Source organism: Eulemur rufifrons, chromosome 20, assembly GCF_041146395.1.
Source record: "Eulemur rufifrons isolate Redbay chromosome 20, OSU_ERuf_1, whole genome shotgun sequence".
Classification (NCBI taxonomy): Eukaryota; Metazoa; Chordata; class Mammalia; order Primates; family Lemuridae; genus Eulemur; species Eulemur rufifrons.
Genome location: NC_091002.1, coordinates 26,819,627 through 26,835,598, shown reverse-complemented (window position 1 = coordinate 26,835,598; position 15,972 = coordinate 26,819,627). Strand labels below are relative to the sequence as shown.

The 15,972-nt window shown below is 36.5% G+C and overlaps 1 protein-coding gene across 2 annotated transcripts; it reads right to left on the bottom strand.

Annotated features, from left to right (window-relative positions):
• Window positions 1-14,940: 14,940 nt before the first annotated feature.
• LOC138400968 (sterol carrier protein 2-like) lies at window positions 14,941-15,586 on the bottom strand. 2 transcript variants are annotated; one of them, XM_069496150.1, is made up of 2 exons: window positions 15,286-15,586; window positions 14,941-15,208 (listed from the first exon to the last, which is right to left on the bottom strand). In XM_069496150.1, the coding sequence occupies exons 1-2, from the start codon at window positions 15,554-15,556 to the stop codon at window positions 15,033-15,035; spliced, it is 447 nt and encodes a 148-aa protein (XP_069352251.1). In that variant the 5' UTR covers window positions 15,557-15,586; the 3' UTR covers window positions 14,941-15,032. The 2 variants fall into 2 exon arrangements, with proteins under 2 accessions (XP_069352251.1, XP_069352250.1); XM_069496149.1 differs by having other exon boundaries at window positions 15,106-15,208; window positions 15,416-15,580.
• Window positions 15,587-15,972: the final 386 nt, after the last annotated feature.

The window sequence follows — 15,972 nt, the reverse complement described above, 5'->3', positions numbered from 1 at the left end:
ACTAATAATATAGTCAAAGTCCTAATTAAACATTATGCCCCAATTTAGTCTAATCAAAAATATTAATTTAAATAAGAAAAATCACTTTACTATCATCAAAAAACTCAAATTTTAGAAATAAAAATATCATACCCAACACTCTCCTTCCTCAAAAAAGATTAAAAAAAATAAACTAGACTCTAAATAATCACGTTACTAAATTAATCCTAAAAACCAAATTACCTTAGACTAAATATTTGCCTATATCCCTTTTAAAGATCCAAACAGCCCCTCAAAAAGACATAAACTTATCCCTCTATAAAATACTTTACAAATTACCCTATCTAAATTCAACTACTAACATTCCCACCTTCAAAACCAAAGACCAATTTCTTAAAAACTATATACTTAATTTATCTTCCACTCTACTTTCTCTCAGGGAGAGGGGATTCCTGACACAAACGCCACCTGCTGAGTTTCCAATCCATCCACATCGACCTAGAGACTACATACTGGTCAAAGACTAAAAAAACACACCCAAACCAACCTAAAAAAAGACCCTTCTTAGTACTTTTAACTACAAAAACAACAGTCCGCACAGCTAAAAAGGGTTAGACACACCATACACAAATAAAAAAAACATCATTCCCACAAAGGAAAAATAGGAGACCCTACCTAAATCCAATCCCACCAAAAATAACCTTCCAAAACATTTAATTAACATTATCTTCATTTCCCTTTGGCAACTATCAACAGGTCTTTTTGCAATCAATAATCCCAATCCTAAAACACCACAAACCATAACCTTTGATGCCTGTCAAATTATACCGTACAAAAATGTAAAACACCACAGATAACTTTCCGGAACTGACAAATACCTCTACCCTCATCTTCCCCGACTAAATAATCAAACCCAAAATATTATCACTGGCCCATACACTAGACGACCCAAACTTTATAGCCCATACTACCACTAAATAAATATTTAATATGCAACCCAATATCAAAATTAGATATCACCAAAAGACTGTCTTAAATCAACCTTAAAACCTCAAATCTACTTTTCAAAACATTCCCCCACCAAATTACAAACTACATCAATACAACTCTGTAACTGTTTTCATAAATGTCCCCACTCCTAAAGACACAACCTTAAATAGAGCCTTTAAAATGGAAACAAATATATTAAATGCAGACCCAATTAGACAATTTTCTTTAAAAGTAATACTTCCTGCTTCAACCGTCACATCCCCTATTCCTTCTATAAAACCTAACCTATATCTTTCTCCAATAACCCATCTAAAATAACCATTATAAAAGTCAAAAATTTAAGACAATCACAACAAAAACTAGGTATCAAAATAAAAATGCCTAATTAAAATAAATCAAATATTCTGTCTACACCCTAAATAAAAACAATTATTACACCTGTGCAACAGGGAGACCAAAGGCCCAAATAATTCCCTTTCCAGTTAAATAGTTTATACATCCTACAGACATACACTATATAAAAACTCTCCCAGGAGACCACGACATAAAAAAATAAATCATACAAAACCCTATTGTTAACATGAGAGGTCTTGCGGGTCAGCCCCCAAGGAACTTGAGACCACCAGCCTCTAACATCAACTTCACCTCATGTCTCTCTAAACAGGAGGAAGGGACGACGTCTCTTAAAAAAACAAAATACAATAAAAGCCTGACCTTCAAAAAACTGCAAAATCAGTCTGCCCTCTCCATACCCCAAGGAGATGTCTAATAATATAAAGACAGACTATTTGAGGTCCTACCAAAAAAATAAAATAACACTTACACTTTAATACAATTGACCATCCCTTTTACCCTGACATTCCATCAACTTCCAATTACAAAAAGGGACATCAGACAAAAAAATAAATACTCCCCAAAAATCTTTTAAACTCTATATTTTTATTAATACTATCAAAGTCCCTCCAAAAACCCAAATAAATTCAAAACTAAAAATCAAATAACTATTAAATTTAAGTCTATATTCTTCTAATAGTCCACTATAAATAAAAAATAAACTAAATCAACTACATATACTATCATCAACAAAAATTTATAAATTATACCAGAGATGCCATCAAAAAATATAGCCAAACAACTAAGACCTACCAATAAAATAACTTCACAAAATAAAATGACTTTAAATATAATATCAACAACAAAAATAAAAAATATGTCATAGAGACCAATATTACACTTACATCCCCAGCAACACAGCTCCGGATGACACAATCACCAAAACTCTACAAAAACTTATTGCCTTGACTAAGAAACTAACTAAAAACTCAGAGATAAATGACCCTTTCACAAACTTCATAAAACAATTAAAAAATTAATAACATCAGTACTAACTCCCTTAATTATATTTAATAACTTAACATTGATAAAATATTACATTATCCCTTATACTAAAAAAAACTAATCCAAAAATTAATAAAAACAGTCCTAGCTAAACAACCTCTTCCACCCCCATATAAAAACAAATTACTATTAAAAAACCAAAAACACCAAAATCACCTCCTCCTCACTAAATTAAAAAAAATAATAAAGTCTAATATAAAAAAGGAAAAATTATAGGGGGAAATAACCTTGACTTAATCTTTTCTACCAAAATATCAAAAAATAACACACTTCCACATGCCTTACTATGCCTGACTAGCCCACCAACTCTAAGCATTTACTATAGTAAGAGCCCCCTGCCTCCTCTTCCTTTATGTCTTAACAACACACCTTAGCCAATCGGGTAAAAACAAAATCATACAGTTAAAATCCCAGCCAATAAAATGAGACACAGCCATAGATCTACATTAGAGATAAAAAGATTTAAAAAAAAAAAAAAATCCTATAGAACACACCAGCTGGCTACTCTGACTGCCACTAGGCGCCCTTCTAATCAAAAATAAAAATTTTGCCTTGCCAAAACAATTTACAGTGTCTGACTATTTTCTTAATGACACCACAGGTCATTTCTAACAACATAAACAGAGGAACCACTCCACTCAGCCCCGGAAAACCACAGAATTGTGAGATTGAATAACTTGGATTTGAAGTGGTTTATGTCACAGCAACAGATAACTGAAACAGGGACAAGGGTGGACATAGGACATCAGGCAGCCAGCTTTTGGGATCACTTGGGCAAGCAATGATGAAGGCATTGACCAGACTATAGAAGTGAGGAGAGTGAGTTGAGTGTTCAGATTCAGGATACACTCTATCTGTGCACTTTTGAGGTTGGAATGTGAGGGAAAGAGTTATAATAGGTATTTTTTGTCTTTTAGGAAAAAAATAAGATTAAATCTTTGAATGGAGAAGTCCTTCCTAATCAAGAAAAAAAACCTAAAAGACATAAAGGAAATAATCATGAGATGTCACCACCTAAAAAATAAAACTTCTGTATCATAAAAAAAGAATATTTCAAAGATGAGCCATAATGGAGAGAAAGTATTTCAAAATATAACAAAAATTTCATACCCTAAATATTAAACAATTCTAAAGAAAAAGATAGTCAAATAGAGACTAGCATTAAGCTACTCTGTGAATGTCACATCCTATTGCTGTGTCTTGCTGTACCAGTTTTAAACGTGCCGTGAGGCCCCCCGTCCTCCAGTGGACACGCCCAGGCTTCTCAGAGCTTGGTGGTCTCAGGGTTCCAAGAAGATGAGAGGAGAAGCTTCGAGGCTTCTCCTCGAAGTTCTTAAAGCCAGAACTCAATGTTACCTCTTCTTGATCAAAACAAGTCACAAGGCCAGCTCAGGTTCAAGAGGTGAGGAAATAGACCCTCTTTCTCACCGGGCGAGGCAGCTAAGTCTCAGTGCAAAGTGGCATGGTGGCATGGATACAGGGAGGGGGTTAATTGGGATCATTATTATAACACTATCACATGTTATGTTAGCCTCTCTTCTACCCTCATGATAGTTTGGCTGATAATATTATTCTAGATTGATAAGTATTTTCTCTAAGAATGAAGGCATTCCTGCATTGTCTTGTAGCTTCCAGTGTTGTTGAGAAGGGTGAGGCCATTTTGATTCCTGTTCCTTTCTATGCAATCTCTTATATTCCTCTCTGAAATCTTTCAAGATCTTCTACTTATCTATGGTATGATGAAATTTCATAATATGGCCTTGCATGGGTCTTTTTTTTTTCCCCCTCCTTTTATCTATTCTTCCTCTCCTGGTTTTCATTTTTACTGTGTTGGATACTCAGAAGGTCATTGCACTGAAACATGTCCTTCAGTTTGGAAGTTTTTCTTATATTATTTCTTTATAGGTATATTTTCCACAAATAGATTTTCTCACAAAAAATATTAGAAGAGTGGTATTATTTTACATTTTTGAAAATTTCTTTAATGCCTGACTTAATAGAACTCCAGTGAATTCTCACATCTGCTTCTGTATTCAATCTGTTGTTTTAGTTGAAGTATAAGAAATTACAACTAAGCACCTTTTAAAGGAAGCTTGTGTCTGAACAGATAGCAATACCCAAACCAATATAACTAGAAACACCTGGCATCTATTTCTCTTAGGACTAAATGGGAAATATTCAGTCATCTTTTTTGAAAAGAACGTATCCAACCTTGCATTGGTAGGAAACAAAACTGGCTTTGTTTCCCTGTGTTAAAAACACTTAGCACTTCATTTGTATGTCTGAATGTAGAAGTTTGTGAAGAGAGCAGTTGGTGAAATTCACATATCCAATTTGTAATATAATTAACCAAGAGAGAATAATACAAGGTCAGATCACCCCTCGGTTGCTGTGACAGTTGCCATCACAAAGTGAGTCACCTGCCAGGAGTAACCTACAGTCATGTGTCATTGAATGACAGGGATATGTTCAGAGAAATGCGTCATTGTGCAAGCATCATAGAGTGCACTCACAAAAACCTAGATGATATAGCCTACTACACACCTAGGCGACACAGTATAGCCATGGCTCCTAGGCTACCAACCTGTACAGCACGTTACTGTACTTAATACAATAGGCAATTATAATGCAATAGTAAGTACTGTGTATCTAAACATAGAAAAGGTAATGTGCTGTGAGGTACATATGCAACATTACTAGGCAATAGGATTTTTTCAGTTTCATTATGATCTTATGGGACCACTGTTTTATATACGGTCCATTGTTGACCTAAATGTTGTATGCGGTGCATGACTGTACTTCTACCACCAGGGATACAAGTGCACAGATTGGACAGAAGACAAGCCTTAGAGAACCTGAGGAGGTGGACAAGATCATTTGTTGAGGCACTCAACTCATCACAAGCCACCAGGTACTCAGCATGGAGACATGGTAATAGCTATGCAGGACTGCAATACAGTGGTCATTCTTGCATAAAATGAAGACGACCATGTCCAATAGATTCTATAAGTTTGCAGTAGATGGATCATCAAAGAATATGGATGATCTTGTATCCACTTTCCCATAGTCCTGTTAACTCATGGGACATAGACAGCAATATAAGCTGCCCAAGGTTACAGACTCCTAAAATTCCATGGCAAGAAGACTATTTTTTATGTACTTTTGTCTCAGCCTGTCATTAATCAATATATGACAGATCATTTCAGATAAATCCAGAAGAAACCTTTCATCCTGGAATGTTGTCCTATCCATACCTTGGAATAAGCACTAATTTGCATCAGAATTTTCCCCACTTGGATCAAAGAGCAGTAGCTTTGAGAGTAGAAATGGTAGCAATGGTGGTGGCAGGAGCAGCTGTGGTCATTAGGCTCTTGGGGTCTGTCAGGCAAGAGCACAGGATGGTGACAATCAAATGAAAGCATGGACAAAAATATAATGGAATACTAAGCAATCAAAAGGAATGAATTACTGATATGCCAATAATATGGATGAATCACAGATATTATACTAAGTAAAAGAAGTCAGACTTTCACAAATGCAACATTCTACATAATTTTGTTAATATAAAACTCTAGAAAGACAAGTCTAATCTGTAATTTACTGATTACAACTAAAGACTCTGGATGGAATACATAAAGCAAATATCAGCAGACTTTGAAAGGTGGAGCAAAGAAGGTGGGCTGGCTAGGTAACTTAGGTCTCGGCGGGTGGCCTGGCAGGGAATTCTTAGAGGCTTTCCTACCTCATATATCTCATCCTGGGCACTAGAGAAAGGCACAACCCGAAACGGCCAACAAGCAGAAAGTCCCAAGGAAAATGCTTTCTCTAGTCAAAGGACTTAAAAGACAACAGCAATGAGGGACAGCCCTTCTGACAATAGTTGCCCTGCTCCAGACAAACACCATGAAGGAAGCCACAGCCCTCCATCTCCCCAACAGGCTCTGCAGACTGTGGTGTGGCGTTAATGTGTTGTCACCCTCGCCCTGAATTTTGGGCACTGAAATGGAGCTCTGTTAGTGAGTCCCACCCTGCACTAACATGGTAAGAGGTAATATCCACTCCCTCCTCCTCCCCATGGGATGCTATGGAGACTGTGAGGCAGTATCTTTGCCTTGCACTAAGCAAAGAGAACAAAGAGGCAGCCCACCCCCCCACCCCACCCCCCCACCCCCCGTCCCATAGCTAGAATGTGGGGAGGATTATAGAGAGGAGGAAGCTGCAGAAAGAGATTCTTTCCATTTGTGCATGAAGTCTGGGACACATCCCCAAGTGACCTGTGTGTTAACATAGCAAAAGCTTTGAGCTGAACTATGATGTGAAATACCACATGGGGTTCGGATTGGTCTCTGGGCAGTGCACAAGCAGGGCAGACTAAGGTAGTACTGAATTTGAAACTAAATTGGTATTCAAACTCAGACCACAGTGTGCATTCTGAATTTACACAGGTTGAATGCATGCTAGAACAGAAGATTTAAAAGTGAACCAGAGTCTCATAATACAATACCCAAAAAGTCCAGATAAAAAGAAAAACCAAATGAAAGTTTTAGAACTAAAAACTACAATAACAGAGATAACAAACTCACTGGATGAGCACAATGGCAGAAAAGAAATGACAGAGGACAGAAGCAGTGAACTTGAAGATAGACCAATAAAAGTTATGTAATCTTAACAGAGAAACAATAGATTTTTTAAAAATGAATAGAACCTCAGGGACTATCAGATAATACCAAAAGATCTAACTTTTATGTTATTGGAGTTCCAGAAGGAGAGGAGAAAGAGTGCAGGACTGAAAATATACTTAAAGAAATAGATGAAAACTTCCCAAATTTGATGAAAGACATAAATCTTCAGATTTAAAAAGCCAAGCAAATCCCAAACCAAGAGGACATAACCACCCTAAAATGGGATACACTGAACAGAGTTGTGAAATACATGAAGCAAAAACTGACAGAATTGAAAGAGATAGATAAATCCACAGTTGTAGGTGTGGACTTCAACATCCTTCTTTCACTAATTGATACAACCACTAAACAGAAAATAATCAAATATATAGAAGAAATTAACAACACCATGAACCAACAAGATTCATTCCACCCAACAGCAGCAAAATACACGTCTTTTCAAGTGCACATGGAACATTCACCAAGACAGACCATATCCTGAGACATACAACCGTAACAGATTTAAAAGAATTGAAATCATGCAAAATATGTTTCCTGATTGATCAGGATGGAATTAAACTGTATATATCTCACTCAAGTGAGGCTCATTCCAGGAATACAAGGCTGGTTTATTTTTTTTTTTTTTTAATTTTTTTTCCTGTAGTCCCAATACTTTGGAAACAAGGCTGGTTTAATATTTGAAAATTAATCAGTATAATCAACCATATTAATAGTCTAAATAAGAAAATTACATGGTGATATCAATGATGCATAAAAATCATGTGATGAATTTTAACACCCATTCATGAAAACAACTTTCAGTAAACTAAGAAGGGAATGTTCTCAATTTGATAAAGACCACCTAAAAAAAACACAATTTACATAGTGTAAAGAACAATTAATAGCAAGGCATCACTCGTACTCTCACCACAAGAAAAGAGCTGAAAAAACTGAAACTCAATGACTTTTCTTCAGAGAATTACAGTCACAGAAAAATCTGCCACACCAAAAACTGGAGAGACAGGTGAATACAGAGAGTGCAGATCAACTCACCTGGAGAAGCCAGTGGGGTTAGTAACTGGTAGGAACAGGTAATAGTAACTCCAGTCGGTCACTGGAGGCTGGACTAGCTATGAGAGTTAAAAATGCTCCACACTAGCATTGAGTTTGGACTAGCTTGAGAGTTAAAAACTCCTGGAGTTTTACCCCTAGGAGGCCCATTAGGTTCTTACAGTGAAAATAAAAAATAAGAAAAAAAATCTCATTTTTGGCAAGAGAAGGGGAAAGTAACCATTTTGAAATAAGCCCTGTGCGTTCTCAGTAGTGAAGGCCTACACGTAGCAAGGGAAAAGTCTTCACCAGAGCCTTATCCAACTTGGGGGAAAGGAAACTACTCAACTATCTAAGGGAGGAGGGAGATGCTGAGAAGCACCTGTGACGCTCACAGCCCAGGGGTACAGGCCCACTAAAAGACTGAGACCTAATCGTGGGATTATAGAATGCTGCTTCTCCCCCTACACTCCACTGCCACGTCAACAGGCTCTTAAATAACAACACTGGACTACAGGTGAAAGAACTGCAAGGCTCAGACTCTTCTAACAGGACTCTAGAGAAACCCAGAGACAATAGGGGAGATATCTTAGTCTGTTTTGCTGATAGAATACCACAGACAGGGTAATCTGTAAAGAACAGAAATTTATTTCTCACAGCTTTGAAGGCTGGTAGGTCCAAGATCAAGGTGCTTGCAGGTGTGTTTTCTGTTGAGGGTTTGATCTCTGCTTCTAAGATGGCTCTTTGAACACTGCATCCTCCAGAGGAGGGGAACACTGTTCTCACGTGGTAGAATGCAGAAGGGCAAATAGGGAGGAACGCACTCTGTGAAGCCCTTTAATAAAGGCACCTAATCTTTTTCATGAGGATGGAGCCCCCATGACTCAATCTCCTCCCAAAGGTTACACCTTCCAACACTGCTGCATTGAGGACTAAGCTTCAACATGAATCTTGGAGGGGACAAAAACATTCAAACCGTACCAGCAGAGAAAAACAATGATACTAGAGGAAATAGAAGGCTCTAACACCTATAGCCTCAGCAAACAGTAAACACAGCCTAACTTCTCACCACATAAACAAAAAATCTTACACCAATGGCCTACCTCAGTTCCTACTACCCAATACATCATATCTGGTTTTCAACCAAAAATTATTAGGCATGCTAAAAGGCAAGGAAAAAAACACAATCTGAAAAGAAAGCAAGCATCAGAACCAGTTTCAGATAAGGCAGAGATTTTGGAATTATCAGACTGGGAATTTAAAATAACTATGACTAATATGCTAAGAGCTCTAATGGAAAAGGTGGACATCATGCAAGGACAGATGGGCAATCTAAATAGAGAGACAGAAATTCTACGACCCAAAAAGAAATATAAAAAAATCAAACATATTGTAACAGAAATGAAGAATACCTTTGATGGGCCCATCAGCAGAAAGGACACAGTTGAGGAAAGAATCAGTGAAAATCAGTGAACTTGAAGGTATGTCAAAAGAAACTTCCCAGACTGAAATACAACAAGAAAAAAGAATGAAAAAAAAAAAAAAAAAAGAACATTATATCCAAGCACTGTGGGACAATTGCAAAAGGTGTAACATACACATAATGGGAACACAAGAAGAACAAAAGAAAAGAGCCGAAGAAATATTTGAAGTAGTAATGGCTGAGAATTTTCCAAAATCAAAGATAGACACCAGACCACAAATCTAGGGACCTCAGAAAATGCTAAACAGGATAAATACCAAAAAATCTAACGTATAATGTTCTAAACGTATAATGTTCAAACTGCAGAAAACCAAAGACAAAAACAAAATCCTGAAAGAAGCCAGAGAAAGGAAAAATACCTTACTTATAGAGAATAAGGATGAAAATTACATTGAACTTCTCATCAGAAACTATTTAATCAAGAAAGTGGAGTGAAATATGTAACCAGACTAAAATTTTGTATCCAGAAAAATTATCTTTCAAAAGTAAGGGAGAAGTAAAAGTTTTCTTAGACAAACAAAAACTGAAGGAACGTGGGACCTGTATACCTGCCTTGCAAGAAATGTTCTTAGAAGTTCTTCACAGAGAAGGAAGATGATCTAGGTTAGAAACTCAGATCTGTAGAAAGGAAGAGCCTCAGAGAAGGAACAAATGAAGGTAAAAGAAAATCTTTGTTTTTTCTTTACCTGCCTGATCTTACAAATAACTCTTTGCTCAGAAGAATAATATCAACAGTGAGTAGGTGATTACAGCATATGGATAAGCGAAATGAATGGCAGCAATATTATAAGGGATGGGAGGGAAGAATTGTTAATAATCTGAAATAAGGTAACTGTACTACCCAGGCAGTGGTATAGTGTCATTTGAAAGTGGACTTAGATATAAAGTTAATATATAAAAGTTGTTTGCTTTCTTACAAGCCAACAATGAACAATTGGAATTTGAAATTAGAAACATAATGCCACTTACATTAGCACAAAAAATAATATTTAGGCATAAATCCAACAAAATATGTACAGTATCTATATGAGGAAAACTATAAAACTCTAATAAAAATCAAAGAAGATATAAATGGAGAGATATTCCATGTACATGGATAGGAAAACTCAATATTTTTAAGATGAGAATTCTCCCCCTACTCAATACATAGATTCAACACAATCTCAGTAAAAACCCTAGTAAGTTATTTTGTGGATATTGACAAACTAATTCTAAAGCTTATATGGAAATTCAAAGGACCCAGAATGACCAACACAATACTGAAAAAGAAAAATGTCATAAGATTGATACTACCTAAACTTTAAGACTTATTAAAAAGCTACAGTAATCAAGACTGTGTGGTATTACTAAAAGAATAGACAATTGGTCAATGAAACAGAATAGAGAGCCCAGAAATACAAACACATAAATACAGTCAACTAATCTTTGACAAGTTCAATGGAGGAAAGATTTAATCTAACAACTGGTGCTAGAACAATTGGATATCCATAAACAAAAAAAGTGAATCTAGACACAGTCTTTCCACCTTTACAAAACTTAACTCAAAATGTATCTTAGACCTAAATGTAAAACACAAAACTATAAAACATAGATGATAACATAAGAGCAAATCTAGCTGACCTTAGGTTTGGTGATGAGTTTTTAAATTCAACACCAAAAGCACAACCCAAGAAAGAAAAAATTCTTAAGTTGGGCTTTATTAAAATTAGAAACTTCTGCTCTGTGAAAGAACATTAAGAGAATGAAAAGGCAAGCCACAGATTAGAATACGTTTGCAAAACACATTACCTGATAAAACACATCCAAAATATACAAACATTCAAAACTAAAGAAAACAATTTTAAAAATGGGTAAAAAGTCTGAAAAGACACCTCACCAAAGAAAATATACAGATGGCAGATAAGCATAGAAATGATACTCCACACCATATGTCATTAGGAGATTGCAAGTTAACATGAGATATCACTGCATACCTTTTAGTGTGGCTAAAATCCACAAACTGACAATACCAAATGTTGACAATGCTACAGAACAACAGGAATGCCCTTCCGTTGCTGATGAGAATGCAAAATGCACAGCCACTTTTGAAGACACTTTGTCAGTTTCTTACAAAACTAAAATACGCTTACCATATGATTTAGCAATCGCACTCCTAGGTATTTAACCAAATAGAATTAAAAACTTATGTCCACTCAAAAACCTGCACATGAATATTTATAGCAGCTTTATTCATAATTGCCAAAAACTGGAAGCAACCAAAACAGGCGAATGGATAAACAAAGTCTGGTACATTCATTCAATAGAATATTATTCAGCAATAAGAAGAAATGCACCATCAGGCCATGAAAAGACATGGAGGAAACTCAAATGCATATTATTAAGTGAAAGAAACCAATCTGAAAAGCCTATATACTGTGTGGTTTCAACTATGACATTCTACAAAAATCAAAACCAGAGAGAAAGTAAAAAGGTCAGTGGTTGACAGGGGATTGGGGTGAAGGCAGGGGGATAAACAGGTGGGGTACAGGGGATTTTAGGGCAGTGAAGCTTCTGCATGGTAGTGTAATGGTGAATACATGACATTATGCATTTGTCACAGATCTGTACAACACAAAAAATGAACCTTAATGTAAACTACGTACTATAGTTAATAATAATGTATCAATACTGGTTCATTAATCATAATAAAAGTACCATATAATACAAGATGTTAATAATAGGGGAAGCTTTATGGGGATTGGGAAGAAAGATATGGAACTCTGTGTTCTATCAGCTCATTCTGTAAATCTAAAACTATAGTAAAAAAAATAAAGTCTATGAATTATTTTTAAAATCTTAATACGGACATATATTTATCCTCTAAATGTTACTTGACAAAATAAAGGTGTTGCTATGCCCTTATTTTAAAAAACTAAACAAAACCAAAAACACCACACAGCTGACATCATAATGACGAATGTTGAATTCTCTCCAAGATTAGGAACAAGACAAGTACGTCTGTTGTCATCATTTCTATTCAACATAATACTGGACGTTCTAGCCAGAGCATAAGGCAAGAAAAGGAAATGAAGGGCATATAGACTGGAAGGGAAGAGATAAAACTATCCCTATTTACAGATGACATAATGGAAAATCCCCAAAATATAAAAATTCCCAGAACTAATAAATAAATTTATCTGGGTAGCAAGACATAAGGTCAACACACAAAAATTAATTGCATGCCCGTATATTAGCAAAAAACAATTGGAGACTAAAATTAATAACAATATCATTTACAATAGCCCCAAAGAAATGAAATATAAGCCTAACAAACACGTGCAGGATCTGTATGCTGAAACCTACAAAACACTGATGAACGACATCAAAGAAGTAAATGCAGGTGACATACCATGGTCATGGGCTGGAAGACCATACTAAAAATGTCTTTTCTCCCCAAATTGACCTATAGGTTAACACAATTCCTATCAAAAGGTAAAGGAAGTAGAATAGCTAAAAAGATTTTGGAAAAACAACTAAAGAATAAAGCTGAAGGAATCACACTGCCCAATTGTATTAGTGTTCTAGGGCTGCTGTAACAAAGTTCCCTGGACTGAGTGGCTGCAGGTATTGCCTGGAACAATTCATCTTTGTGCTCTGGATTCTCCTACATGCTAACCCAGGCGGTGCACATGGTGATACAATGTTCTAAGACAAGCTTTTTCTTAAAAAGCCAAGTAGTACATATTTTAGCCTTTACCAGCCAAATGTAGTCTCTGTCATAACTATTTAACGCTGCCATTAAGGTTGCCACGGACACTAATAAACAAATGAGCATGACTATGTTCCAATAAAGCCTTATGTACAAGAACAGGCAGTGGTCTGAATGTGGCCCATGGGTTGTAGTTTGCAGATTTCTGTTCTACAAGAATGAGAGTGAAATTTGCAAGACCTCTTGAAGCCCAAGCTCAAAAATTATACAATGTCATTTCCACCTCATCTTTTTGGTCCAAGCAATTTATAAGGCCTGCCTGGATTGAAGGGATGGGGAGAGAGACTCCACCTCTTGATGAGCAGAGCAGTAATGTGACTTTTCGAAGGGGCACAGGACGATGGGGGGAATTACTGTCTTTGCCAACAAGCTACCCTAGATCTGTGGCATTCATGTGCCTCAACCAATCCTCCGTTTCCTTTTGTTGTTGCTATTAGTTTCTTTTTTTTTTTTTAAACCAGGAAGAGCTATTTTAATTTTCTATTAAACATTCTTCTAAAAGCATTATTTTATCCCATATCTTACTGAATATAAGAAATAACATTAGTATTAGAAAAACTAGGAAAAAAGATAAATGCAGATAATTAAACTCACATGAAAAAGGAAAACTATAACAAAAGATTGAGAGCTTTATAAATTTAAATATAATTTAAAAACTGCATCTCTAAGCAAACTTTGTTCAGTTATTTTAACAACAGTGTTTTATGACTCTAGTACACTGATTTTTCAAGAAGGAAACCCATTTTTAAAATTTTTAAAATATTTTTATTTTAAAAATAGGCCTGCATTCAGTTACACATTCCCCCCAAGCTGTGATCATATTTCTTTTATTTTGATTTGGGAAGAAAATACTGTTTCTGATGGCAGGAAATGCAAAATTTTTAAAGTTTTTTTTTTTTTTTCTTTTTAATCCCGGTACAGAATTTTAAGAACTATTAATGAGAGACTGATTAAGGTCATTAAGCGCACAACACTAATTACTCACCAACTATTGGTATTGTTTCTTCCTTCATTCTCTCCAAGGAAAACTCTTAAACTGAATCTTCAGCAGAATAATCCTTAAATATACTTTATATGCAAAACAAGAGCTTTTGTTTACATAATTTTTTGGATTTTATTGTTCCTAATTTTACTCTGAAACTCAATTTTACCCCAAACCATAATTACCATATTCACTTTGTAACCCACAGTTGTATGCAATTCAGCAAAGTAGTAGTGCACCACCAGGCTCTATTCGCCCAGAGCGTAGGAAAAACGGGATTGGTCATACCCATTTAAAAACAAATCTATAGGCCGGGAGCGGTGGCTCACGCCTGTAATTCTAGCACTCTGGGAGGCCGAGGCGGGTGGATAGCTCGAGGTCAGGAGTTCGAGACCCTGTCTCTACTAAAAATAGAAAGAAATTATCTGGCCAACTAAAATATATGTAGAAAAATTTAGCCGGGCATGGTGGCACATGCCTGTAGTCCCAGCTACTAGGGAGGCTGAGGCAGTAGGATCGCTTAAGCCCAGGAGTTTGAGGTTGCTGTGAGCTAGGCTGCCACCATGGCACTCACTCTAGCCTGGGCAACAAAGTGAAACTCTGTCTCAAAAAAAAAAAAAAAAAAATCTATCTCACACAATTTGCAAATGTGTAGTCTCAGTCTAAATTCTGACAATGAAATATATGGCTATATATCTATATATTTCATCTTTATTTTCAAAAGTAGTCAAAGGGAGTTCTTCACAGCTTAGCTTTGCCTGGCTGAAGCTGAAGATTTTGCAACTTCATAGCCAGACCCATATTTCCAGTGATTTTCAATTTGCCTTGAAAGAAGGCCAACTGAGGATTCATTTTAACAGTCATTAAAGCCAGTAAGTCAGAGTCAGCCATTGTGATTGTGCAGTCAGCCTTCTTATCTGTAATCCTAGCACTTTGGGAGGCCAAGACGGGAGGATTGCTGAGGCCAGGAGTTCAAGACCAGCCTGGGCAACACAGTGAGATTCTGTCTCTGAGTTAGGAAGCACTGATCCTTTGCCGTTCTTCACGTCTACCACCCAGGTGGCTTCTTTACCCCCAGGGCCATCCTTCACCGTGAAGGCAAAAATACCACCGATTTTCTTCACAAACTGTTCCCCTTCCTCTTCAACCTTCTTCTCAATCTCCTTAAAGACAAGATTTGCCTTAAGTCCATCACCTGGAGAGCTGGTTGGAGCAGCCTCAATTTGATGAGTTCTAAAAGAACTGGCAGCTTCGGGAAAACCCATCTTGTAGATCGTTACAACCACAGCTCCTCCAAGGCCACTATTAGTTTCTTTTGTTTTTGTTTTTATTTAGGCTGTTTTCAATTTGGGGTTTTTAACATTAACAGTGTGAGACATCATTTTAGCTAAATATTTCCCCACATTCATGAAAAATTCCTTTGAGTAAATTTCTAGAAATAAAACCACAGCGTCTGAGAGGAAACATCTGAAGCCCCGATACATAGTGCTGCCAGCTGTGCGTACCCTTTCCTTTGTGGTCTTTGTGTCATCAGCCATCAAGATCGTAGGGTTGACTTGCAGGGTTGCTTGTCCCGATTCTTTCCCATGTGAGCCCTCTACAGAGCCTCTTGAGTATCCTCACAACATGGCAGCTGGTTTTCCACAGAGCAAGTGATCCAAGAGACCACAGTGGAAGCTGC

Excerpts from the sequence above, each read along its gene's own strand:
- LOC138400968 (XM_069496150.1), bottom strand. The coding sequence starts at position 15,556 with ATGGGTTTTCCCGAAGCTGCCAGTTCTTTTAGAACTCATCAAATTGAG. Across the intron at positions 15,209-15,285 it reads CTCAGAGACAGAATCTCACT|ATAAGAAGGCTGACTGCACA; the intron begins GTGTTGCCCAGG and ends CTAGGATTACAG.